The sequence below is a fragment of the Pleurodeles waltl genome, chromosome 4_1 (genome assembly GCF_031143425.1).
Source record: "Pleurodeles waltl isolate 20211129_DDA chromosome 4_1, aPleWal1.hap1.20221129, whole genome shotgun sequence".
NCBI classification, from domain to species: domain Eukaryota; kingdom Metazoa; phylum Chordata; class Amphibia; order Caudata; family Salamandridae; genus Pleurodeles; species Pleurodeles waltl.
Window position 1 is genome coordinate 569,302,273 of NC_090442.1, and position 25,367 is coordinate 569,327,639.

Sequence of the window (25,367 nt, forward strand, 5' to 3'; positions counted from 1 at the left end):
TGCTCCTCCCATGTTGTAAATTCTGGGGGAGGAGGTGGGGGTCCGCCGCCAGTCCGCTGAACCGCGATGTTGTGCCTGGATACCGTTGAACGCACCTTCCCCCGTAGGTTGTTCCACCGCTTCCTGAGGTCATCCCTATTTCTTGGGTGCTGTCCCACAGCGTTGACCCTGTCGACTATTCTGCTCCATAGCTCCATCTTCCTGGCAATGGAGGTCTGCTGCACCTGTGTTCCGAAGAGCTGTGGCTCTACCCGTACGATTTCCTCCACCATGACCCTGAGTTCATCCTCAGAAAACCTGGGGTGTCTTTGCGGTGCCATGGGGTGGTGCGGGTGATGTGTGGGGTGGATTGTGTGGTGCTAAGTGTGGTGATGTGTATTGGTGTGTTGTGTGAAGTGCGTGGTAATATTGCTGGGTGATGGTAATATGCGCGTCTGGGTGCTCGGTTCTCTATTTCTCTGTGCGTGGTCCCGATTCTCTATGAGTGGGGGTTTGTGGGTGATGTGGGTGTGTGTTTTATATTTAATTGTGTGTGTGGGTGTGGTGTTTGTATGTGTATCAGGTGTGTGTATTTTGATTTGTCCAATGTGGCTGTGTTTTTAAGTGTGTGTGTATTTTGAGCGTGGCGCTGTGTACCGCCAATGGAATACCGCAGTTGAAAGACCGCCGCGTGGATTCGTGTGTCGTGATAGTGTGGGCGGATTTCTGTTGGCGTGACGGTGTCGGTTTGGTTATCGCCAGTTTATCGCTGGCCTTTGGTGTGGCGGACTTTTGTGGGTGTCTGTATTTTGGCGGTTTGCTTGTTGTGGGTCAGAATGACCGTGGCGGTTTACCGCAGCCGCAGCAGTATGTTGGCGGTCTTCTGACAGCGGTATGCGCCTTTTACCGCCATGGTTGGAATGACCACCTAAATCTTGGGGAATATATAATTCCTGACAAATAGATCTTTAAAGGATTTACTCTTGCAGTATGTAATTAGAGGATGATCTGGTAAGCAGTTGCCAATTATAGGGGGGGGTCACACTTCAAAATGTGACCCCATAACTCATAGCCACCTCCTGCAAAGGGGAAGGCAGGTCAACCAACAACCCACAAAAGGAAATCAAAGAGGTTGCGGTGAAGGTGGCAGAGGCAAAAGAAGAGGAAGATCCATTAAAATAAGCAATAGGTTTTAGGCCTGCCTATGTAGTTAGATGTAATTGTAAAAAGTAAGAGTCAGACAGGACTGGGGGAGCACCCAGAGAGGATGCTTTTTAAATCTGATATCACAAGGGTAGATTACTTCCTGAGCTTCACATAAACTTTTCAATTCAAAAAAATAGCCATAGGAGATTTAACATTAAAATGAGACAGTACTTACCTGGGTCACTCTTCTAGCCTTTCATGTATATTGGGACTATTCTGGCTTTCTTCCGTCAGGATTCAAATCCATTTTCATGTCCATATTTTTACATTTATTTCCTTTTGGACAAGCTAGGAATGGAACAATGTGGAAACGCGGACATTGCATCTTACACTCATACACATCCCCCACTCCCAACGAGAGCCAGTAATTAATTTCAAAGTCACATTAGTGGAATCAAAGCAAACTTGTAAAGATACACAATTCGGAAAAAAAATATTTTCAAAAGTATCTTTAATTTACAGGTTTTACATATTTATATACAATTCAGTAATAAAGTTTAAATATAATGGAACCACTTTGTACAGTGAAATATTTAACAAGTCTCATGGAGTGCCAAGATGAAAATAGGACTTGGCTACCGAGGTAGCTTCACTATTTAAGAGAACCTTGTTTAAACATTTATGAAAAAAATAAGAACAAATACGTTTAAGCAGAACATTACAGATCTATCAAGTTGCTCTGGATTTCAGATGGGATTTGACAAGCTTAAAGCCTTGTCCTGTGTCCAACACAGCAGGTAGAAACCAATTCATTTTTAATCGTTTTAAACATTTGTAGCAGGTCTTACAAACCCAGAAAAGATTTAGACCACAAAACCAGTTTGCTAAATGTACCAATGGATATGTAATGCGTGGAAAATAAATCATCCAGTGCTTGGCGATGTCACTTTCTGTTGGTAAATGCAGAGAATAGTCACTCCAGTGTCTTGACACCCCATACACTGCCTTCACCATACGACCTTTTTCAGACCAGCTGATGTTGTTTTCTGGGTTGCAGTTGTATTCCACCCATTCTTTAGTGAAATCTCCTATTTGAGGAAAATCTGCATCTTCAACATCTACAACTTTTGTCATTTCTGCTCCTTGCACAGCAATGTAAAGGTTACTAATTTTTCTCACATCTTTTACCCAGGATTGCGAATTTTCACAATCAAGAACAATTATTAGTCGAGAACAAAAAATGCCATTCTTTTCCCTCCACCATTCCAAAAGTGTTTCCAGACGGAACGTCTCACCACCTGAAGAGAAAAAAACATACTTTTATTAAATACATAATTTCACTTGACAATTAAATCGAAGCCATGATATTTAACAACCATACAGATTTGAAGGGTTTACTTTGTTAGGCCAGCTCGAAACATTTTTGTTGTTTGCCATTTAGGCTTTACTCAAAATTGACATTCAAAAATACACTAGAACTATAATCATCTATGAATGCAAGGGAAAAATAATTACCTCCATTCAATGTTTTGCTTAATGCAAGACAATGGGGTGTGTTATTGCCAACAAGTGCACAGTTAATGCTCGTGAAATACCATTACTTTCCAAAAGCTGAAACCTAAAGTTCACTGGTGGAAACTAGAGAGAGTCGGGTACTGCCAAATTATGTCCCCAAGATAAAGGCAAGTGTTTTTGCATCTGTAAATTTGGAGTTGTAGGCATTATAGGAAGGGTTCACTGGATCAGTCAGATATGGACAACATTTGGTTTATTTTCCAGAACAGCCAATCCATCAACATTCTCTACTATCACCATCGCACAGGCAAGGAATCAGTTTAAGTGAAGCATGGAACAGAAACACAGTAAGTACTTGCTCTGGGGAGTATTTTCCGATTCAGCAGCTCTGGTAAACAAAAACCAAAACGTAGGTTTGAATATAGCTAATAGAGCTGGATAGTAAAGGATATAATGCTACCAGACACATGAGTAATATACTGCAGTAATGTCCAGTATTGGAACAGTTTGAGATAATAGGAAGATCACCAGGGTTGACAGTTTCCATCTTCAATTGCTAGGGAATTCAGTAACCTGGATCAACACTGTGTTAAATTATATCTACTATAACCTTGGAAACCGTTTGTAAGATGTTTCGCTATTTCTTACACATAAATAATTCATGAATGCCACAATAATTTTCTACCTGTATATGCTTGCAGTCTCTCAAAACAATCTACTGTTTCTTGCATGCAGCATGTTGATAATGGATAATTGTATCTATTTGGAAATAAATGCAAAATAAAGCAATTGTAATATATATGTACCTTTCATGGGTACACCTCTCAACATAATACCTAAAAGTGTTCCTTAACTTGAAGCACTTGAAATACAAATCATCTTTTCAAAAGTATACTTTAATTCGGTTTACTTTAACCCCTCATAACTTTTTGTCCTACATAAGCTACAGACGCCAAGTTTGCGTCCTTTTCCCCCCAACAACCCAGGGAATCTAAAGGTACCCAGAGTTTGTGGGTTCCTCTTGAGAAGACCAAGAAATTAGCCAAAATGCAACGAAAATTTTGTTTACAAAAAATAAAAAATAAAAAAATAAGGGTGAAAAAGGGCAGCAGAAGAAGGCTTGTGGTTTTTCACTGAAAATTGCATTAACAAAGCGTTTGCGGTGCTAAAATCACCATCTTCCCAGCTTTCAGGAACAGGCAGACTTGAATCAGAAAACCACATTTTTCAACATAATTTTGGAATTTTACTAGGACATACCCCATTTTTACTATTTTTGTGCTTCCGGGGTGCCCATACTAGCATGGGAATTACAGACAAGAGGCAATAACACTTGTTCTGCTATTCTGTGTTCTTCCAAGTCTCCTGATAAAAATGGTACCTTACTTGCGTGGGTATGCCTAATGCCCGCGGCAGGAAGCACAACATGGACACATCACATTTTCCCAAAGAAAGCAGACCTGTTTTTTGCAAAATGCCTAGCTGTGGGTTTTGGCCTCTAGCTCAGCCGGCACCTAGGAAAACCTACCAAACCTGTGCATTTTTTAAAGCTAGACATCTAGAGGAATCGAGGATGGGGTGACATGTGAGGCTCTCACCAGGTTCTGTTACCCAGAGTCCTTTGCAAACCTCAACATTTGGCAACAAACAAAAACAAAAAAAAACAAAACAAAAAAACACTTTTTCCACACATTTCGGTGACAGAAGGTTCTGGAATCTGAGAGGAGCCACAAATTTCCTTCCACCCAGCGTTCCCCCAAGTCTCCCGATAAAAATAGTACCTCACTAGTGTGGGTAGGCCTACTGCCCGCGACAGCGGACACATCAAAATGATCAATCACAAAAATACCTGTTTTTTTTTTGGGGGGGGGGGGGGGGGGGGGGGGGGTTGAGGGACACCTGCATTTTTGGTCCTGGGCTGAGCAGCCATATAGGGCAACCTGCCAAACCCAAACATTTCTGAAAACTAGACACCAGAGGGAGTTCAGGGAGGTGTGACTTGCATGGATCCCCCAGTATTTTCTTACCCAGAATCCTCAACAAACCTCAAATTTAGCTAACAAATAACATTTTCCACACATTTCTGTGTGGGATCACCACACCGGTGCAAATTTCTTACCACCCAATGTTCCCCAAAGTCAAGTAAAATTTATACCTCAGTTGTGTAGGTGGGCCAAGTGCCTGTGACAGGGAAGAGCCAAAAACATGTTTAAAATGAGGGGGGAAACCAAAGCGGGTCCAAAAGGGCAGTTTGAAAAAAAATAATTTTTAGGTTGACAAGTGGGGCAGAATTTTTATTGGTATAGATGAGACAAAGTTGGGTGGTAGGAATTCCGGCAGATTCCGGAAGGTTCCATCACCAAAATGCGGAAAAATGTGTAATTTCCAGCAAATTTGGAGGTTTGCAGGGCATTGTGGGTAAGAAAATGGTGCGGGTGCATGTGAAGCACGCCACCTTGGACTCACCGAGATGTTTAGTTTTCAGATGTGTCTTGGTCTTGTAGATTTTTCTACATGGCAGGGTCCCAAAGTCCAAAAAGTGTAGCCCTCAACATTCCAAGTGGGACGATTTTGAGAGTTAGCCAAGCTCTCATGGCCCAAGCTGAATGATGGTTACCCCCTTAAGTTGGGGTGGGGCATAACCATGCCCATACTGGTTGGTAGCCACCACCCCACTATTTTTAATTCCCTGGCATCTAGTAGGTTTTCTGCCACACCCTGGGAGTAAATCGGGGGTAATTGCCCCATCTGCCCACCGGTGGGCAGAACAACTTTGTCCTCATTTATTTGGGGTGAGGGTATGGCCATACCCCGCCCTCTTAAAAAAAAAAAAAAAAAAAAAAAAAAAAATGGTCTCTGCTGGGCTTTCTGCCTCCCTTTGGGGGCAGATGGATCTCAGACAAATAGGTTGATCTGCCCCCAAGGGGGCCAGAAATGGCCTAAAATAAAATTGTCCCCTCAGGGGAGTGACCCTTGCCTAAGGGGTCACTCCACATCTGTTAAAAAATAAAAATAAAAAACCTGGTTTCTGCTCCCCTTTGGGGTAGATCGGCCTAGTAAAAAAAAAAGCCTAAAAATTATTTGCCCCCCCCCCCCCCCCCCCAGGGGAGCGACCCTTGCACAAGGGGTTGCTCACCTCCTGTAAAAAAATAGAAAAGTAAACAATCTCTGATGTTTAATGGTTTATGCCCCCCCTGGCGGCAGATCGGCCTAATTACAGTAGGTCGATCTGCCCCTGGAGTTTTTTTTTTGGGGGGGGGGGGGGGGGGGCAAAAAAGGCTTTAAAAGAAATTGCCTCCTAGGGAGTGACCTTTGCCCATGGGGCTGCTCCCCTTATTCATTAATGTATTTAAAAAAAAACAAAAAAACTTGCTGGTGTCTATTGGGCATTTCTGCAGCCCGATCGCTTCACAATCGGACTGCAGAAATGCTTACAGAGACATGAAAGGAAAGGAAAGAAAAGTAAAGGCCTTTCCTTTCCTGCCTCTGCCTCCCCCCACTTCCCAGATGTTAAGAGAAATGCTTTGCATATCTCTTCCGGATTGCGCTGGAAGATCAGCTTCCAGTGCGATGGGAGGTGACCTCTGATGAGGTCAGCATGCGATTTGCGTGCTGATGTCATCAGATGTCACTGGGGTGGATTGGGTGGGGAAATCGGAGGTGGAAGGGGGAAGCGATTCCCCTTCCATCCCTGCCCCTATGCTCATGGGGCGACCATGGCGGAGGACGAGACCAGCTCGTACCGGGCACCCGAGGGGTTAAGGAAGGCATTACAAATAGCCAGTGCTCTTGTACAGAACCTTACACATAAAAGCCTCCTTTTGCAGAAATGTGATTTCAAGTGACATTAAGTAACAGATTACAATCATAAGAATGTACTTTCAGAAAGAGGGCTAAAGTTGTAGTCCGAGTTTCTAGCCATAGAAACATCAATAAATCAAGTCACAGCTTGGGGAACAGGCTAGTGAATCATTAGTTACTCCATCTGTAGAGTCAGGTAACGATCTCGTACTCCCAAGTTTAGCTTTCACACCAGTGGTGTGGGACTGCATTGTATGTTCTTGCAAATAGGTAGTAGTATTGGTGTGTGCCATACAGGATGAGGAAAAGCTGGTTGTTACCACAGTATTCCAGGAAAGTTAGGATATAACTGGAGTTACATACAAATTAAAAAGGCATAACGACAATGGGGATCACCTGCGGACATCAGCATAGTAGAGTATTTTGTGGTGACAGAAAACGATCCATACACAGTTCAGCAGAATTGTGATTGGAGAATGGTGTACCACATGCCATTCCACTTGGCATGCTTGCTGAAGACACTTGATGAGCAAAGATAAGACTACACTACCAAAAAACAATAGACAAGGCCTGCTGTTTCAATCATATTTATGGAGTGCTTTAAGATCATAAGGCTTCCAAGCAAGGGCCAGCTATTTAGCAAAAAGTTAAAATGTTGTGTTTTTAGTAGGTAATAAACTAGACAATAAATAGACCAACCATCAAAGAACTGGCGATGATCAGAAGACTGTTCTATAATTTTGCCAGTCTGTTGAAGAAGCATTTTTTAAACAGTCTTTATTGATTTTGCACAACATTTACAATAAATGGCATTATCAAACTAAAAAACTGATAAATCTTATTGTGTATCAATAAGCTTTACAGAATATTACCCCCCCCCATTTCTTGCATAAGGGATTTGATACTGTACCACCAGTACAGCTGCAACAGGGTTATTCAATATTCTGAGTAGGGATAGTTTCAGGTGTGTGTTCCATAGTGACAGTTAAGGGATGCCCCTTATTTCTGTTAGCATGGCTACCCAAGCTTCGCGATCACCTTCTAGTTTACAGTCTGTACGGACATGTTTCATGTGGATCTCTTCGGCTGTGGCCCATTCCATAAAGTCTCTGACCAATACTTGTGAACAGGAGGCGCAAAATTCATCCATGTAATGGCTATTCATCACTTCACAAACGTCAGGCCCACTGTGACAAATTTCCTACTGAGTTTCCTATTAGAAGAAGGACTTAGGCCTAATAGCACCTTTTGGGGCTACATCTCCACAGTGCAACCAGAGACCCAATTAAAGAAGGTGAGAATCTGCTGCCAGTATACTGAAAGGGACATGCTGTGCCATGGCATAAGTATAAAGTCGGCTGCTGGGCTGTGGCAACAGGGACATCTGTCAGAGTGTGTACAGTAAATTATGCTCAGAGGTACCAGGGAACGGTAAGTTTGATTAATGTAATTGTATTGTGTTTAAATCTTGCACTGGAACGGACTTGGCGCATCTATTCATGAATGTGTTTGCAATCCTTACTAGTCAATAGATCTGGATGCAATTCATCCCATTTAGTTTGGATCGGGAGCTTCTGGATATCATGTAGTGATCTATATATATATGTGAGACTAAGCGGCAGCCTTCCGCCATATCTGGTAGAGTAGTGAGAGTAACAAGGATTGGTGGAGCATCAGAGAATGTGGGCCATACTCCTCAGGCTGTTACCAACAGCTTTTGATATTGTAAAAACTGACCAGGGCCTAAGGCAAATGATTGTACTGCATCAGCGTATGTTATAAACCGCCCTCCCATGTAGCTATCTCATAGGTTAAGGCAACCCCCTTCCCTCCATTGCCTAAGCGAAATGGACTCCTTTATCTGGTGAAAGGGTTTTAACACCCATGTCCCAAGGTCCAGCATGAGCGGGGCTCTCTGTACCGCTCTAGACTACGTCCTCCCATATCCAGGCCACCTGTCGTATCACATACAGTATATTAGAGGGCACTCTCGAACCAGTTATTAGTAATGTAGGGAGTGTCTCGTCTCCATAAGAGCCTTCCAGCAGTGTTGTCTCCCATGAATTTTTGTCCGTTAACCAATGGACGGCATGTTGCAAGTGTGGGGACATGTAATAAAATTCAAGGTTAGGAACCTTAACGCAACCGTCGGACCATAGTCTTCACTTGTCTATGCTTATCATCCCACAGCAACTCAACTAAGACACTATCAATTATTTGGAAGAATCAACAGGAAATCATGAAAAAGGTATTCTAAAGGGTAAGGAGAGGTATCATTTTTGCAACGCAAATTTCCCTATAATGGAAAGAGCTATGTTTCACAAAAAAACAACCTGATGCATTAAGGTTTGTGATCACCCTCCCTATGTTCAGATCAAAAAAGTCCACTTCTGTAGGAGCTAAATAGACATCTAAGTATCGGACATCTCTAAGCTGCCAGGGAATTCCCACCTGGGGGAGGATCCCTAACGTGGTTGCAGCCAGGGAGCCCAGAGGGTATAATTTGGGTTTGGAGGGGTTAAATCATAGCCCTGGAATTTCACCGAACTGCTGTAGTAGCCACATAAGAATATGGACAGATACTCTTGGATGACGAAGCTATACCAGTGCATCAACTGCATAAAGAGAGACCACATATGTGGACTCCTCTATAGTCATCCCAGCGGTTGCAATGTGTGGCGTAATTGCATTGCCAAAGGCTCCATCACCAGTGCGAAAAGGAGTGGCTTAAGAGGGTAGCCCGGCCTAGTGCTCCTGTATAAACTAAAACAGATCAGAGACCTCCTCTCCCCCAGTGTGCACCCCAGCACAAGGGTCTGTGCATTATAATTGCATCCAACAGATAAATTTGGGTCCCCGTCCAATTTTGTTTAATAACATGCCATAAGTATATACAATTTAATGAATCCAAGGCCTGCTTGAAATCCAGGAGCGCTACTGCCAACTCCACTTTTAAGGGTTGTGAAGCATGATATACATGTGCAAGTCATCCCAAATTATGTAATGTACTACATTTCGGGATAAACCTGGACCCGTCCGAGTATACGAGGAAGAGAAGGTGTAGTCGTAATCGATTAGGGAGGACACTACTGAGTATTTTAATGTCTATATTCACGAGAAAGATGGATCGGTATGCTGCGGCTGTAGTGTGGGCTTTACCGGGTTTATGGATCATGACGATCAGGGCTTCCCTGAGTCTGAGTGATAGGTTACCTATTTGAAAGGCTTATAGTAACCTATCTACCAGGAGTTCTGCATAACAGCAATAAAATTCAGCCGAGAAGCCATCATTCCCGGGAGTTTTTGAAGTTCTCAATGTTTGGATAACTGACAGGAGTTCTTCTTGGGTGATAGGGTTATCTAAATTCCTAGTATCTTCTGAGGTGAGACTAGGTATTGGTATATTAAGGAGGACGTCTGTTATGGTGCTCAGTGGGGGCTGATCGTGGTAGACGTAGATGTAACTTAAGTGTGTATGGAAGACTACATTAATGGCTCTTTGGGTTTAGGCCGGGTGCCCAGTATTTGTGTGTATAGTCAGGATGCTGGTTCTAGTACTTTCCTGTCTGATCAAGCAGGCCAACATTGTACCAGACTTATCCCCCTCAGCATGTAGTCTCTGGCGATAGGCTGTGAAGGTGTATTTTTCTAATCTACGTTAATCATCTAATAGGGCCGCCTGTGTATCGTGCCAGTCCCGCAAGAATTCAGGGTGTGAAGGGAGTACCTTTTGTAAGGGATGAGGTGGATTGAAATGGGGTGAGGTGGATTGGGTGAGTAGGACTGGATTGGGTTACGTGGATTGGATTGAAGTGGATTAGACTGGGTTGGGGTGGATTAGATTGGGGTTGGGTGGTCGGTTTGAATTGATAGTGCCAGCGTAGATTGGATTAGAATTGACTGGATTGGAGTGGGGTGGATTAGACTGGACTGGAGTGGGGTGGATTGCAGTGAGGTAGATTGGATTGACTGGGGTGGAGTGGGGTGGACTGTATTGGGGTGGGGTGAATAGGCTTGAGTGAGGTGGCCTAGAGTGGAGTGGGTGAGATTGGAGTGAGGTGGATTGGAGTGGGGTGGATTAGATTGGAGTGGGGTGGATTAGATTGGAGTGGGGTGGATTAGATTGGAGTGGGGTAGACTGTATTCACTGAATTTGAATGAAGTGGATTGGAGTAGGGTGGACTGGACTCGGGTAGACTGGATTGGAGTGGGACAGGGTGGATTGGAGTGGGGTGGGCAGAAATGGATGAGGTGGACTGAACTGGGAAGGGGTGGGGTGTATTGGAATGGGATAGAGTGTGGTGGCTTAGAGTATAGTGTGGTGAACTGGAGTGAGTGGGGTGGACTGGAGTGGAATGGAGTGAGGTGGATTGAGTTGTGGTGGGCTGATGCGGGATAGAATGGGTTGGAGTGGGGTGAGATGTGGTGGACTGATTGGGGTGGATTGGAGTGGTGTGGATTGGCATGGGTGGACTAGATTGGGGTGGGGTGGATTGGAGTAGGTGTGTGAGGATTGAGTGGGGTAGGCTGGATGGAGTGGGATGTGTTGGACTGGACTTGGGTGGACTGTAGTGGGTAGATTACATTGAGGTTGGGTGGACTAGAGTAGGGAGGATTGGGGTGGTCTGAACTGGGATTGCGTGGATTGGCCTGGGTGGATTGGAGTGGATAGGCTGGATGGAGTGGAGTGCGGTATGGTTAACTGTGATGGGGTGGATTGGGCAGGGGTAGAGTGGGGTGGATTGGAGTGGATTAATGTAGGTTGGGATGGATGGGGTGGATTTGAGTGAAGTGGACTGGATGGGTTGGATTGGGGTGAAGTGGGGTGGGCTGGAGTGGGCTGGACTGGAGGCAGTGGATTGGATTGGGGTGGGGAAGATTTGATTGGCTTAAGGTTAATAGGATTGGGGTAGATCGGACTGAGGTGGAGTGCAGTGAGGTGGATTGGGTTGAGTGGGGTAGATTAGGGTGGGGCAGATTGCACTGAGTGTGGTGGATGTGAGTGGGATGGACTGGGAAGGGTGCATTGGAATGGGGTGGGGTGGATTGGAGTGGACTACATTAAGTGTGGTGGATTGGAGTGGGATGGACTGGATGGGGTGGACTGAATGGAGTGAGGTGGACGGGATTGGGGTGGATTCAAGTGGGGTTAATTAGATTGGATTGGGGTGGGTGTTTTGGATTGGAGTTATAGGGCTCGGGTGGACTGGCTTGGAGTGAGTGGATTGGACTGGGGTGTGTTGGAGTGGGTTAGACTGGATTCACTGGATTTGAATGAGGTGGATTGGAGTGGGGTGTATTGGACTAGGGTGGAATGAACTGGGGTGGGGCAAGGTGGATTGGAGCGGGCAGAACTAGGATGAGGTGGACTGAACTGGGACGGGGTGGATTGGATTGGGATAGAGTGTGGTGAACTGGAGTGAGTGGGGTGGATTGACTTATGGTGGGCTGATGTGGGATGGAGTCGGTTGGATTGAGTGGGGTGTGTTGGATTGGACTAGACTTGGGTAGACTTGATTTGGGTGGACTGTAGTGGGGTGGATTACACTGAGGTTGGGTGGACTAGAGTGGGGTGGATGATTGGGGTGGACTGTAGTGGAGTGGTTTGTAGTGGTGTGGATTGGCATGGGTGGATTGGGGTGGGGTGTATTGGAGTAGGGTGGTGTGGATTGGAGTGGGATAGGCTGGATGGAGTGGAGTGTGGTGTGGTGTGGTTAATTGGGATGGGGTGGATTGGACAGGGGTAGAGTGGGGTGGGTTGCAGTGGATTAATGGGTAGGATGGAGGGGTTAGATTGGCGTGAAGTGAATTGGATTGAGTGAAGTGGATTAGATTGGGGTGAAGTGGGTTGGGTGGACTGGAGTGTTCTGGACTTGAGGTAGTGGATTGGATTTGAATGGGGAGGATTGGAATGGTTTAGGGTGAATAGGATTAGAGTGGGGTGAATCAGATTAGGGTGGAGTGCAGTGATGTTGATTGGATTGAGTGGGGTAGACTAGGGTGGGGCGGATTGCACTGACTGGTGGATTGGAGTGGGATGGACTGGGAAGGCGGGATTAGATGGGGTGGGGTGAATTGAATTTGGAGTGGATTGTGGTGGATTGTACTGGAGTGGGGTGAATTGAACTGGAGTGGGTTGATTGGAGTGGGGTGGATTGGATTAGGTTGAGTGGGTGTATGGGATTGGTGTGGGGTGGATTGAAGTGGGTGGGTTGGAATGGAGTGGCATGGTTTGGGGTGAGGTGGATTGAGGTGAGGTGGATTGGATTGGGGTGAATTGGATTGGGGTGAATTGGAGTGGGGCAGATTGTTTTGAATTGGAGTGGGTTGTTTGGGATTGGAGTGGGGCAGGTTGGAGAGGCACAGATTGTTTTGGACCAACGTGGGGCAGATGGAAAAGGACTGGAAAGGGCAGATTTTTTTTTTACTGGAGTGAGGCAGACCGTTTTGGATTGGAGTGGGACAAGTTGGAGTGTGGCGGATTGAAGTAGGACAGATTGTTTTGGATCAGAATGGAGCAGGGCAGACTGGAGTGGGCAGATTGTTTTGGACTGGAGTGGGGCAGGCTGAATTAGGGTGGATTGGAGTGGGGTGGATTGGATGGGAGTGGGGTGAAATGTACTAGATTGGAGTGGACATACTGATTTGGATTGGAGCCAACTGTAATGGGGCAGATAAGAATGGGACAGACGGTTTTGGATTGGAGCGGAGCAGATTGCGCAACTACAATCCACCCCACTCAAATCTGCCGCACTTTAATAAAAAACAATTTGCCCATTCTGCATTGTTTTGGACAGATTGTTTTGGATTGGAATGGAGCGGGGCAAACTGGAGTGAGGTGGATTGTTTTGGATTAAAGTGGGGCTGACTGGAGTGGGGCAGGTTGAATTAGGATGGATTGGATGGGAGTGAGGTGAGATGGATTGGATTGGAGTGGGCATGTTGTTTTGGATTGGAGCCGACTGTAGTGGGGCAGATAAGAGTGGGATAGACTGTTTTGGACTGGAGCGGAGCAGATTGCCCGACTGCAATCCGCCCCACTCCAATCTGCCACACTTTAATTCAAAACAATTTGATTGGAGTGGGGCAGATTGTTTTGGATAGGCATGGGGCATATTGGAGGGGGCACATTGTTTTGGATTGAACTAGGGCATATTTCCCACTCCAATCTGCCCCATTCCAGATTATTCTGGATTAAAGTGGGGTAGACTGGGGTGAGGCGGATTGGAGTGGGGCAGATTGTTTTGGACTGGAGTGGGGAAGACTGTTCTGCAGTGGTGCAGATTGTTTTGGATTTGAGTCTGGTGAACTGGAGTGGGGCAGATTAGACTGGGTGGGTTCAGAAGATTGCGGTGAGTGGATTGGAGTGGGGTGGACTGGTGTGGGGTAAGGTGGGGTGGACTGGGGTAGACTGGAGTGGAGTGGATTGGAGTGGGGGTGGATTGGGGGTACTGAACGATTATGTGTGAAAGCATAAAATCAGAAATTACGCACAATAAAGAAACAACGTCCCTTTGCAATTTTACGAACAAAATAATTATAATCTTTTGAGAACAGCGCCCACAAGCAAAAACAAAAGAAAACATGAGTGCAAAGTGAGAAAAGATGACGTAGCAAAATAAAGTAAGCTATAAAAAATTAAAACTTTGCAATTTTGTTTGTCCTGCTGGGCATGTTCCTGCCAATCGCAAGCCTTCTGTTTGCAAGTCACTAGAAGTGTAAAAAAACAACATGGTACCTCAATCACGTTGGGAGCAGCGGACGGGCATAAATTAAGTTCAAACAATCAGCTCCACACGGGAACGGAAATGAGGCAAGGCCTCCAGTGACGTATTACGAGGCTGTAAAGACGAATGCCACATAAGCCAGCAAATGGTAAGAAACAGGTGGGTTCCAAGCCCTTAACTGTATACAACAGTCTTGCAAGCGAGATGCAAGCACTCAAAACACTAAAAAGGGCTCTTTCAGGACCAAGAACTAGCTTTCTGACAAATTTGGTTTAATTCCATCTAGCGCTTCAGGCAGTAGTCCTGTCTAAAATCTCTGCGGGAAATTGCATTGGGAAAATGCGCTTTGGGACACCTCCCCTTTTTCTCAGCCCCTGCTTGATGAATCACCCCCAAACTTTCAAGGCAGCAGCTGAAGAGAATGACGCACTAGTTTTGAAAATTTAATTATGATCCGTCAAACAATGCCAAAGTTACTTGTAAAACAAAAAATGCTTTTCCTATGGAAACTATAGCTACCTACAGGTAAGTAATACACACACACACACACATATATGGAAAATGTCACTTACATGGTGTACATCTATTCGTGGCATATAGTGCTGCAGATTCACATGCTGTGCATATCCAGCCATCCAGTGTTGGGCTCGGAGTGTTACAAGTTGTTTTTATTCGAAGAAGTATTTTTTCGAGTCACGGGATCGAGTGACTCCTCTTGGTGATAGTGCGCATTGGCATCAACTCCTTTGTTAGATTGTTTTCCCGCAGAAGGGTGAAGGAAGGAGTGAAAGTTTGTGTATGTACAAATATAGATATGCAAGTAAGATGTCCATGCAAATAAATTATATATATTTTATATATACATACACACACACACGTACAAATGAGTACTACAACAACTACAGGCTCCTGGGGAGGAGGGAGGGCGCATGTGAATCTGCAGCACTACATACCACGAACAGATGTACACTAGGTAAGTGACATTTTCCGTTTGATGGCATGTGTAGCTGCAGGTACACATGCTGTGCATAGTCTAAAAAGCAGTTCTCCTCCCAAATAAGCGGTGGTTAGCCTGTAGGGTTTGAAGTGGTATGCAATAGTGTTTCTAGCACTGCTTGTCTAACATCGGCTTGTTGTCTTGATAAAACATCCACACAGTAGGGCTTTGTAAATGTATGTGGTGTGAACCATGTGGTAGCTTTGCATATATCTGCCATTGGTATATTTCCTAAGAATGCCATAGAGGCACCCTTTTTTCCTAGTGGAATGTGCTTTTAGAGTTATTAATAGTTGCCCTTTTGCCTTAAGGTAATATGTTTGAATACATTTCAAAATCCATCTAGCTAATCCTTGTTTTGAAATGGGATTACCTTGATGTGGTTGTTGGAAAGCAACACAAAGTTGATTAGTTTCCCTAATTTTTTTTGTTCTGTCTATGTAATACATTAGAGCTCTTTTAAGGTCAAGAGTGTTTAGAACTCTTTAAGCAGTACAGGCTGGCTGTGGAAAGAAGACTGTCAATTCCACTGACTGATTACTGTGAAAAGGTGAAACCACTTTAGGTCAAAATTTAGGGTTTGTCCTGAGTATTACTTTGTGTTTGTGTACTTGGAAGAACAGTTCTTCTAGAGTGAATGCTTGAATTTCACTTACTCTTTTTAATTAAGTAATTGCTACCAAGAAAGCAACCTTCCCTGTGAGAAAATGAATAGCACAAGAGTGCATGGGTTCGAATGGTGGGCCCATTAGTCTTGTGAGTACAATATTAAGATTACATGCAGGAACTGGTGGCGTTATGGGTGGAACAATGCGTTTAAGTCCTTCCATAAATACTTTTATGACAGGAACTCTAAAGAGAGAACTATGTTGTATGGTTTGTAGATACGCTAATATGGCTGTTAAATGAATTTTAAAAGAAGAAAAAGCCAGGTTGTAAATAAAGCAAATAGCACACAATATCTTGTACTGATGTTTTAAGTGGATCTATATTTTTAGGTTGGTAGTAGTATATGAACAGTTTCCACTTATTTGCATAGCACTGTCTGGTTGTTGGTTTACATGCTTGTTTTAGAACATTCATACATTCAAATGGAAGCTGTAAATACCCAAACTCCTTGACTTCAGGAGCCAAATCGCTAAGTTGAGTACAGTGGGATTGGGATGCCTGATTTGACCTTTGTTCTGAGTTAACAGAACTGGTCTGTTTGGAAGTTTGTGATGGGGCACTACTGACAGATCCAGGAGAGTTGTGTACCAGTGTTAGCGTGCCCATGTGGGAACTATGAGTATCATGGTGAGAGAGGTGTGACACATTTTGTTGACCAGAAATGGAATTAACGGCAGAGGGGAAAAAGCGTAAGCAAATATCCCTGACCAGTTGATCCATTGAGCATTGCCCTTGGACTGAGGGTGTGGGTGTCTAGATGCAAAGTTTTGGCATTTAGCGTTTCTGCTTGTTGCGAAAAGGTCTATGTGTGGTGTTCCCCACATTTGAAAGTAATATTGAAGTATCTGCGGGTGTATTTGTTGCTGCATCCTTCCTAGAAGGTCTGCTAGCTGGTTGTGTATCCCTGGGATGTATTCCGCTAGTAAGTGAATCTGATTGTGAATTGCCCATTTCCATACTGTTTGAGCTACAAGGGACAATTGGGATGAATGTACCCCCCCCCCCTGTTTTTCCAGATAATACATTGTGGTAATTCTGTCTGTTCTCATTAAGACTGTCTTGTGTATGACCGGAGGTTGGAATGCTTTGATGGCCAAAAACATAGCTAATAATTTCAAGTGATTTATGTGGTAAGTTGATTGCATTGAGTCCCATTCCCCTTGTAGGATTAGGTTGTTGAGATTAGTTCCCCAACCTGTCATTGACGCATCTGTTGTGATTATGGTCTGTGGCACTGGGTCTTGAAAGGACCGCCCTTTTGTTAAGTTGTTGCGATTCCACCACTGCAGAGATTTATAAGTTTGGCGGTCTAACACTAAATCCTGTAGCTGACCCTGTGCCTGAGACCATTGTTGTGAGAGACACTCTTGCATGCGGAACTACTGCTATACATGATGCCATCATTCCCAATAGTTTCATGATAAATCTTACTGTGTAAGTCTGATTGACCTGGATTTGTGATATGTGGTATTGAAAAGCCTTTATCCTCTGTGGATTTGGGTAGGCTAATACTGTTTGAGTATTGAGAATTGCACCTAGATAAGGTTGAATCCATGCTGGTTGAAGATGAGATTTCTGGTAATTGATTGTGAACCCTAATGTGTGTAGGATATCTATTGTGTATTGAGTGTGTTGTTGACACTGTAGAATAGTGCTGGATTTTATTAACCAATTGTCTAGATAAGGGAAGACATGTATGTGTTGTCTTCTGAGGTGAGCTGCTACTACAGCTAGACATTTTGTGAAAACTCTTGGAGCTGTTGTTATCCCGAAGGGTAGTACTTTGAATTGGTAGTGGTTGCCTGATATTACGAACCTTAAGTACTTGCGGTGAGCTGGATGTATGGGAATGTGGAAGTAGGTGTCCTTCAGATCTAACGCGGTCATGTAATTGTGTATTTGTATTAAGGGAATACTGTGGAGTGACCATGTGAAAATGTTCTGATAGGATATATAGATTTAGAGGTCTGAGATCTAGAATAGGTCTTAACAGTACCATCCTTTTTTGGTGTAAGGAAGTATAGCGAATATACTCCTGTCCCTTGCTGTGAGATGGGAACCATTTCTATTGCCACTTTTAGAAATAGAGATTGTAGCCCGTGTTTTAGTAGAACAGTGTGTTCTGGAGAGAGTCTGTGAGAACGAGGGGGAATATTTGGTGGATTAGAGATGAGTTCTATGCAATAACCATTGCGGATAATTAAGAGTACCCACTGACCTGTGGTGATGTTGCAGTCTTCCTCTCGCAGGAGACATGTGGGATTGTGGGATGTTTGGGAAGTCACTGTTTTGTGGGTGTGGTAGCACTCTTTGAGGCAGTAAACTTTCCTCTGGGCCCTGAAGTTGTGTCCTCTGTAAGAGCCTCTAAATGACCCTCTTGAATAATACTACTGCGTCTGTTTTGGATGGGAGGTGGAAGCCTCTGCATTTTGGGATTTAAATCCTCCCCTAAACTGTTGTTTCCAAAAGGAACCCCGAAAAGGTGTGGTAGGAAGGGCACCCATGGCTTTTGCATTATCGGAATCCTTTCGGAGTTTCTCAATAGTAGTATCTACTTCTTGTCCGAAGAGATGCTGTTTATCGAAAGGCATGTTAAGCACTGCCTGCTGTATTTCGGGTTTAAAACCTGAGGACCTTTGTCAAGCATGTCGTTGGATTGTAAGGCTAGTATTAATACTTCTAGCTGCAGTGTCAGCTGTGTCTAGGGCAGATCTAATCTGGTTATTTGTAATACCCCGTCCCTCTTCTACAATTTGCTGCGCTCTCTTTTGGTGTTCCTTGGAGAAATACTGCAAGAATTCTTGCATTTCATCCCAATGTGCCCTGCCATATCTGCCATATCTTAACAACAGGGCCTGGGAATTGGCAATACACCATTGGTTGGCTGCTTGTGTAGCTACCCTTTTCCCAGCAGCATCACATTTTCTTCTTTCCTTGTCAGGAGGTGGGGTATCCCCTGAAGACTGACTATTAGCCCGTTTCCTGGCTGCACTGACCACAATAGAATCCGGTGGCAGTTGTAGCGTGATGTAGACTGGGTCTGTTGGTGCAGGCTTATATATATTTTTTTCAATTATTGGGGTTAGAACCCTAGCTGGGAGACCCGCTGGGAGACCCGCCAGGAACAGGATGGCGGTAGGGGGTGTCAGAATCCCCATGGCGGCGGAGCGCGCTCCGCCGCCATGGAGGATTCCCCCGAGCAGCGGAAAGTCGGCGGGAGACCGCTGACTTTCCGTTTCTGACCGCGGCTGAACCGCCGCAGTCAGAATGCTCGAGGGAGCACCGCCAGCCTGTTGGCAGTGCTCCCGTGGTCGGTGACCCTGGCGGTCACCGGCCGCCAGGGTCAGAATGACCCCCTCAATGACTTAACTCTAGGCCAATAGGTTTTTATTTAGAAAAATATTATTTTCTTAATTTATGTTAGAACCACTAGAGTCAAATTGCAGGTTAAGTACATTAAATGTAAGGTACTTTACATAGGTATAGATAGAACTTTCAATCAAGACATTAATGTACACATTTTGGCACAAAATGGCAATAAGCTATTTTAAAAGTGGACACACTGCAAAATCCAACAGTTCCTGGGGGAGGTAAGTACAAGTTAGTTTTGGAGGTAAGTAAAGCACTAAGAAGTTGAGTCTCCGGGGCATAGGCAGCCCACCGCTGGGGGTTCAAGTCGACCTCAAACACCCAGCACCAGCAACACAGGGCACCAGGTGCAGAGGTCAAAGAGGGGCCCAAATAACATAGGCGCCTATGGAGACATGGGGTGCTCCAGTCTGCTAGAAGGTAAGTACCTGCATCCTCAGGGAGCAGACTAGGGGGATTTTGTAGAGCACTGGGGGGGTCCCCAAGTAGGTACACAAAGTACACCCTCAGCGGCACAAGGGCGGACGGTGCAGTGGGCAAACAAGACGTCTGGTTTGTGATGGAAATCAATGGAGGGACCCAGGGGGTAACTCAGAAGTTGCAGGCTGGGCACAAGGGGTCTTCTCGGGACAGCCACCGACCGGGCAAGGGTGAGGGGCGCCTGCTATTCACTGCTGCACCAGTGGTTGGTTTTTCACGGGCCTGGGGGCTGAGGGTGCAGTGCTTCTTCCAGGCGTCGGGTTTCTTTCCCCGGGGCAGTTGCGGTCAGGGGGGTCCTCGGGATTTCCTCTGCAGGCGTCGTCGTGGGGGTGCAGAGGTGTCAGCCCAGGGCGGACACTTCATTGGAGACGCCTGGGGGGTCCTCTAAGGATCATTGATTTCTCTGGACACGGGCCATGGGTGTTGAGTGCAGAGTGGTGAGGACTCACGCTTCTGGAGCGAGGAGGGAGTCCTTTAGAAGACGTTTCTTCTTCTGTTCTTCTTTGGACAGGGCCGCTGTCCACGGGAGTTCTTGATCCTCTGGGATGCAGGCAGTCCTCTGGAGGTTTTTCAGAGGTCACTGGACCTGCAGAAAGTGTCTCTTTTCTTCTGCAGGTTCTTTGAAGACAGGCCGGTAGGGGTAGGGCCAAGTCAGTTGTTGTCTTTCTTTCTTTCCTTTCTCTGCTGGGGTTTCCGCTAAGCAGTCCTTCTTCTTCTTGTGAAGTCGTCAGGAATCAGAAGTCCTGGGTTCAGGGTTGCCCCTAAATACTGAATTTAGGGGTGTGTTAGGGTCACAGGGCAGTAGCCAATGGCTACTGTCCTTAAGGATGGCTACACCCTCCTTGTGCTGCCTCCCTTTGGGAAGGGGAGCACATCTCCCTATTGGGCTAAATCCTCCCAAACTGGATGGAGGATTTTCCAAGGAGGGGGTTCACTTCAGCTCTGGTCACCTTAGGGGTGGACCTGGCTAAGGGGGTGACTCCTCCTTGTTTTTCCCATTATCCCTCTGGACTTGCCGTCAAAAGTGGGGGTTCGTCCGGGGGCAGGAATTTCCACTGGTGGAGAGCCCTGGGGGCATTGTAACACCAGGCCTGAGCCTTTGATTACAGTTCCTGCAGGAGGGAGGTGCGAAGCACTTCCACCCAGTGCAGGCTTTGTTTTTGGCCCCAGAGAGCACAAAGGCTCTCACCCCAGGGGGTCAGAAACTCATCTCTTGTTGGCAGGCTGGCACAGACCAGTCAGTCCTGCACTAAAGGATTGGGTAAAATACAGGTGGCATCTCTAAGATGCCCTCATGTGCATTTTTTAATAAATCCAACACTAGCATCAGTGTGGGTTTATTATTCTGAGAAGTTTGATACCAAACTTCCAGGTGTTCAGTGTAGCCATTACGGAACTGTGGAGTTTGTTTTGACAAGATCCCAGACCATATACTTAATATGCCACACTGTACTTATTATGTCTAAGAATGGACTTAGACATTGTAGGGGCACAATTCTCATGCAACTATGCCCTCACCTGTGGTATAGTGCACCCTGCCTTAGGGCTTTAAGGCCTTCTAGAGGGGTGACTTACCTATGCCACAGGCAGTATTTTGTGTGCATGGCATCCTGAGGGGGAAGTCATGTCGACTTTGCCTTTTTCTCCCCACCAACACACACTATCTGCAATGGCAGTGTGCATGTGCTAGGTGAGGGGTCCCTTAGGGTGGCACAACACATGCTGCAGCAGTTAGGGACCTTCCTTGGTACCACTGGTGCCTTTTACAAAGAACTTATCTGTTTGACAGTTGTGTGTTAATTGTGGAAACAATGGTACGTTTTTTGTGAGAGAACACTGGTGCCGGGGCCTGGTTAGCAGAGTCCCAGCACACTCTCAGTCAAGTCAGCATCAATATCAGCCAAAACGTGGGGGAAAAACTGCAACAAGGAGCCACTTTCCTACATTAGTCTATTTGGACAGATTAACTGGCTAACGATGTGTGTTGAAATACACATGTAGCATATCTAACCCTTGCCCTAATACATATATTTGTGGAATAGTTCATGTTTACAATCATTCTAATGTGCATGATTTGCAGACAAACAGTACAAAATAAATTACTCCACAGTGTAAAATACTAGCTACTATGTGCGAGTCCCGATTTTGTGATACAGGAAAGGGCTCTGTTTATCACCAGAACAGGACAGTTCTTTTACCAATATCCTGACAAAGACTTCTTAAGACCTGGAGGAAGGGGAATCGAGACACGAAGTGGAGAGATCTGTTACTCAGGAGACCCCATTGCGGAACTCGAGGGATTTCCTAGATGGGACCTTATGGGCGTATAAAAGGTTTGGGATAGTTGGGGTGCCCACAACATGCTGAGGTTTGATGAATTCAGGAGTTGGCATAAATCAGCAGATAGCCAATAATATAAATACAAGTTTGCCATGCTCTAACTTAATACTCTGACATGTTTCACAATAGCCCAGACTAATCCATGCTCGAATACAGACTGTGGCACCCATAGCTAGACATGCGATATCCCTACTATTTAAGACGCTGTTTCATAATTGTCGGCGATCCTTGGATACGCTTGGAAATAAAAGGGAGCAGGATCTGGGCATTACAGAGGAGGCTGCTTGGAAAGAGGGAACCAAACTAGATTTTATTTAGGCGGACCAGCCTAAAACCTAGTTGAGCCCTTCGATACTACTACACCCGCATATACTCTTAAGGATTGCCAAAACCGTGTCAAATTGTTGTCTTAGGGTACTCTAATGCATATACTGTGTGAATGCCCTAGACTACAGCACTTTTGGATGGGGTACTGCAACAGTGGCAAGCACCGCTTGGACTGGGAATTAACAAAATAGGTAGCGTGCCTCGGGATAGGGGGAGACCAAATACTGTTTGGATATACACTGCAGTTCTGTAATATGGCCCTTAGTCTTGCTAGTTTTGTCGTGATTCCACTGGCGAAGAAGTAGCCACAGTAGCACAATAGAGAACCAATTTGGGCTGGTGTATGGAGGACAAGGTGTAGGCCTACAGGGCAAAAGGGCAAAGGAATATGTTTTCTGAAACTCAATTTTCACAGATAATTGTTAATACACTATATAGTTTTATCAGTAAACCTGCAAGTTAGTGGGATTTTTTTTTCATTTCTTGGAAATTTACTGTCTGTAAATGATAGTGTGCTGCCACATTATGTTTTAGTAATGTATTTATTAAAAGTGAGTGTTTAAACAAACTGAGAAACACTCCTGCTATTAGTAAACTAAGTCATGGATCATATGTCCCCTATATTTTGGCTAGAATATTATTACACATGGAGCAAACATTTAGTCTAGTCAAACAAATGAGGGTTTTTTTGTAAAGCAGAAATACTTTGCTCGCATATTTTAAGGTGCACTCGTATGTGAGAATGAAAAAAAGGAGAGACTGTAAAATAAAATATTTGCTTAGAATCACACAATTTAAGACCCATTTACGGGTCAAGTACATTACAGTTAGGTCGAGGAGATTATTCAAGTTACTCGACCTGCAGGTCTTGTAACATTTGCATAATTTTTCGAGGTTTTGTTAAACTAAATACATCAGTACGGTCTTCATCAGGACTACAAACTAAGAAAAACACATGGAGACACCCTAAGGATGAAAGTAGGAAAACAGTGTTACTACTATGTGTATTGGAAGCCAAAAACATGGTTCGAAGTTTTACACATAAAATCCTCACCTAAACTCAAGGGTACAAGTGTTCAACGTTTCCAAAAGGTCACCTCTAAAAATCACCTGTCCTCTCAGGGGGCTATTTTCATTCACTTAATGTTTCACAAGATTCTACACAAAATATACAATGGTATCAAACGCAGGACTGCAACTCTAATAGCGTTTACATTAGGGATGGATGTTAAGATGCCAGAGTAGAACACATTTCTCCCTTTGAACCTACTCTACAACGTAAGTCCTAATGTAAACACTATTAGTTATTGCATATAAGCTATGTTATCACACGCACTTCTCTGCACAGGCACTTTATAAGCCCTGCACACTGATCACACTTTGTGATTTCAAACATAATCATGATGTTTCCTTGATTTAATGAATTCGGTTAAGACAATATATTCTCTTTAAAAAAAACATAATTTTTGTATATGTGAAAGGCATAGGCCCTATTTTGGTGCACTAGAAGGATACATATTTTGGACTCACATAAAGTGAATTTTATTTGAAAGCTGGTCCATAAGAACTTGTTTATATGTGTTCTGTACTTAACTCTGCAGGTGTCACTGGGAAGGATGAAACCACAATGGACCCAGACTCTGGAGGGATGGGGAACCTTTTTAGCACTGATGGTCCATTTCAACTCAGGTTGGAAACTGCCGGAGCAGTGGTGACTTCAGGTGTCAGGGTTTGGCACTTTCGTAGGCTTCAGATTCCTTTTCCTTAAAGTATGCTGGAGAACAGGACCAATGTTGAAGAGAGGTCTTGAGTCTTTTTCGAAGGCAGGCAGTCCTCCCGGGTTTCACAACTGCAGGAAGAGTTGACCTTGGCAAAAGATTTCACCAAGGGATGCAGACAAGCCAGCAGCATCGGTACCAGGTCAGCTGCTTCTTTTCTCCTCTTCTGCAGCTCTTTAGTGTCCTTGGTCTTCTCAGGTCGACAGGATCTGCTTCTCTGATACCAGGGGGTGCCCTAAATACTGAATTTAGGAGTGTTGGGGTGTGTAGGGAAGTAGCCAATAGGCTACTGACCATTGGGGTGACTGCACCTCCTATATGACCACTTCATGTAGAAAGTGGGCATAACTTTGTCCCAGAATTCCTAGGTATGCTATCTCAAAGATGGTTACCTCTGAAAAATAATGTTCACCTCGGCTTAGCCCACCTTAGGAGTGGTACTAGCCTGAGGGTGGGACGCCTATTTGACTAGCTAATTTTCCTGCCTGACCAGATCCAACGGGCTCTGGATAAGAGGTCGGCTTCCTCTCCTGTGAAAGGGAGCCTAGATTCACATTTCAAAGGTGGTAACGATTTGAGACTTTCCGCCTTAGGAAGGCTAATCAACAAGTCATCCTGTGGGAAGGGGGTTACAGACTCTTCTTGGACAGGTTTTGTTCTGGGCCTCCTGAGAGAGAAGACTCTCACACCCAAGGGGGGCTAGAATAGTGTCTTGTGGTAGGCTGGCAGAAACCAGTCAGCAAACACACCAGAGGCTGGTAGATTTTCAGGGGGCACCATGCATGTATTTACAGATCCATCACTGGAATCAGTGTGCTTATCAATACGAGGTGTTTGGTATCAAACATCCCTATCTTCAGTGAAGCGTTCATGGAGCGTGGAAACTTGTGTTCAGCACATGCATTTAAAATGGCTTCCCTGGCCACTTACTACGTCTGAGAAATGACAAAGACATAGCAGGGGCATATCTGCTCTCACAATTATGCTTTCACATGTAATATATAGCACCCTGCATTAGGGCTGTCAGGAATATACTGCATGCAGTGTTAGGGGACATGGCACACAGCGATGTGTGACATGTGCTTTCATTTTTGTCTGCACAAAGAGACGCAGATGCAATCACAGCCTGTCATGTGCTTGGTGTGGGGTCCCGAAGGGTGGCAACAATTTCTGCTACAGCTCCTAGGAACCCTCTTTATAACCCAGGGGTACCATTTACTGCGGAGTTACAGAGGGTGC

The 25,367-nt window shown here is 44.9% G+C and overlaps 1 protein-coding gene across 1 annotated transcript in view; it reads right to left on the minus strand.

The window, feature by feature from the left end:
- Nucleotides 1-1,619: 1,619 nt before the first annotated feature.
- TMEM168 (transmembrane protein 168) overlaps nucleotides 1,620-25,367 on the minus strand; it is a 131,802-nt gene continuing 108,054 nt past the window's right edge. Inside the window, exon 5 of the mRNA XM_069228957.1 lies at nucleotides 1,620-2,423. Within this exon, the coding sequence (XP_069085058.1) occupies nucleotides 1,855-2,423 (569 nt within the window). The 3' untranslated portion in view covers nucleotides 1,620-1,854. The remainder of the gene's footprint in view (nucleotides 2,424-25,367) is intronic.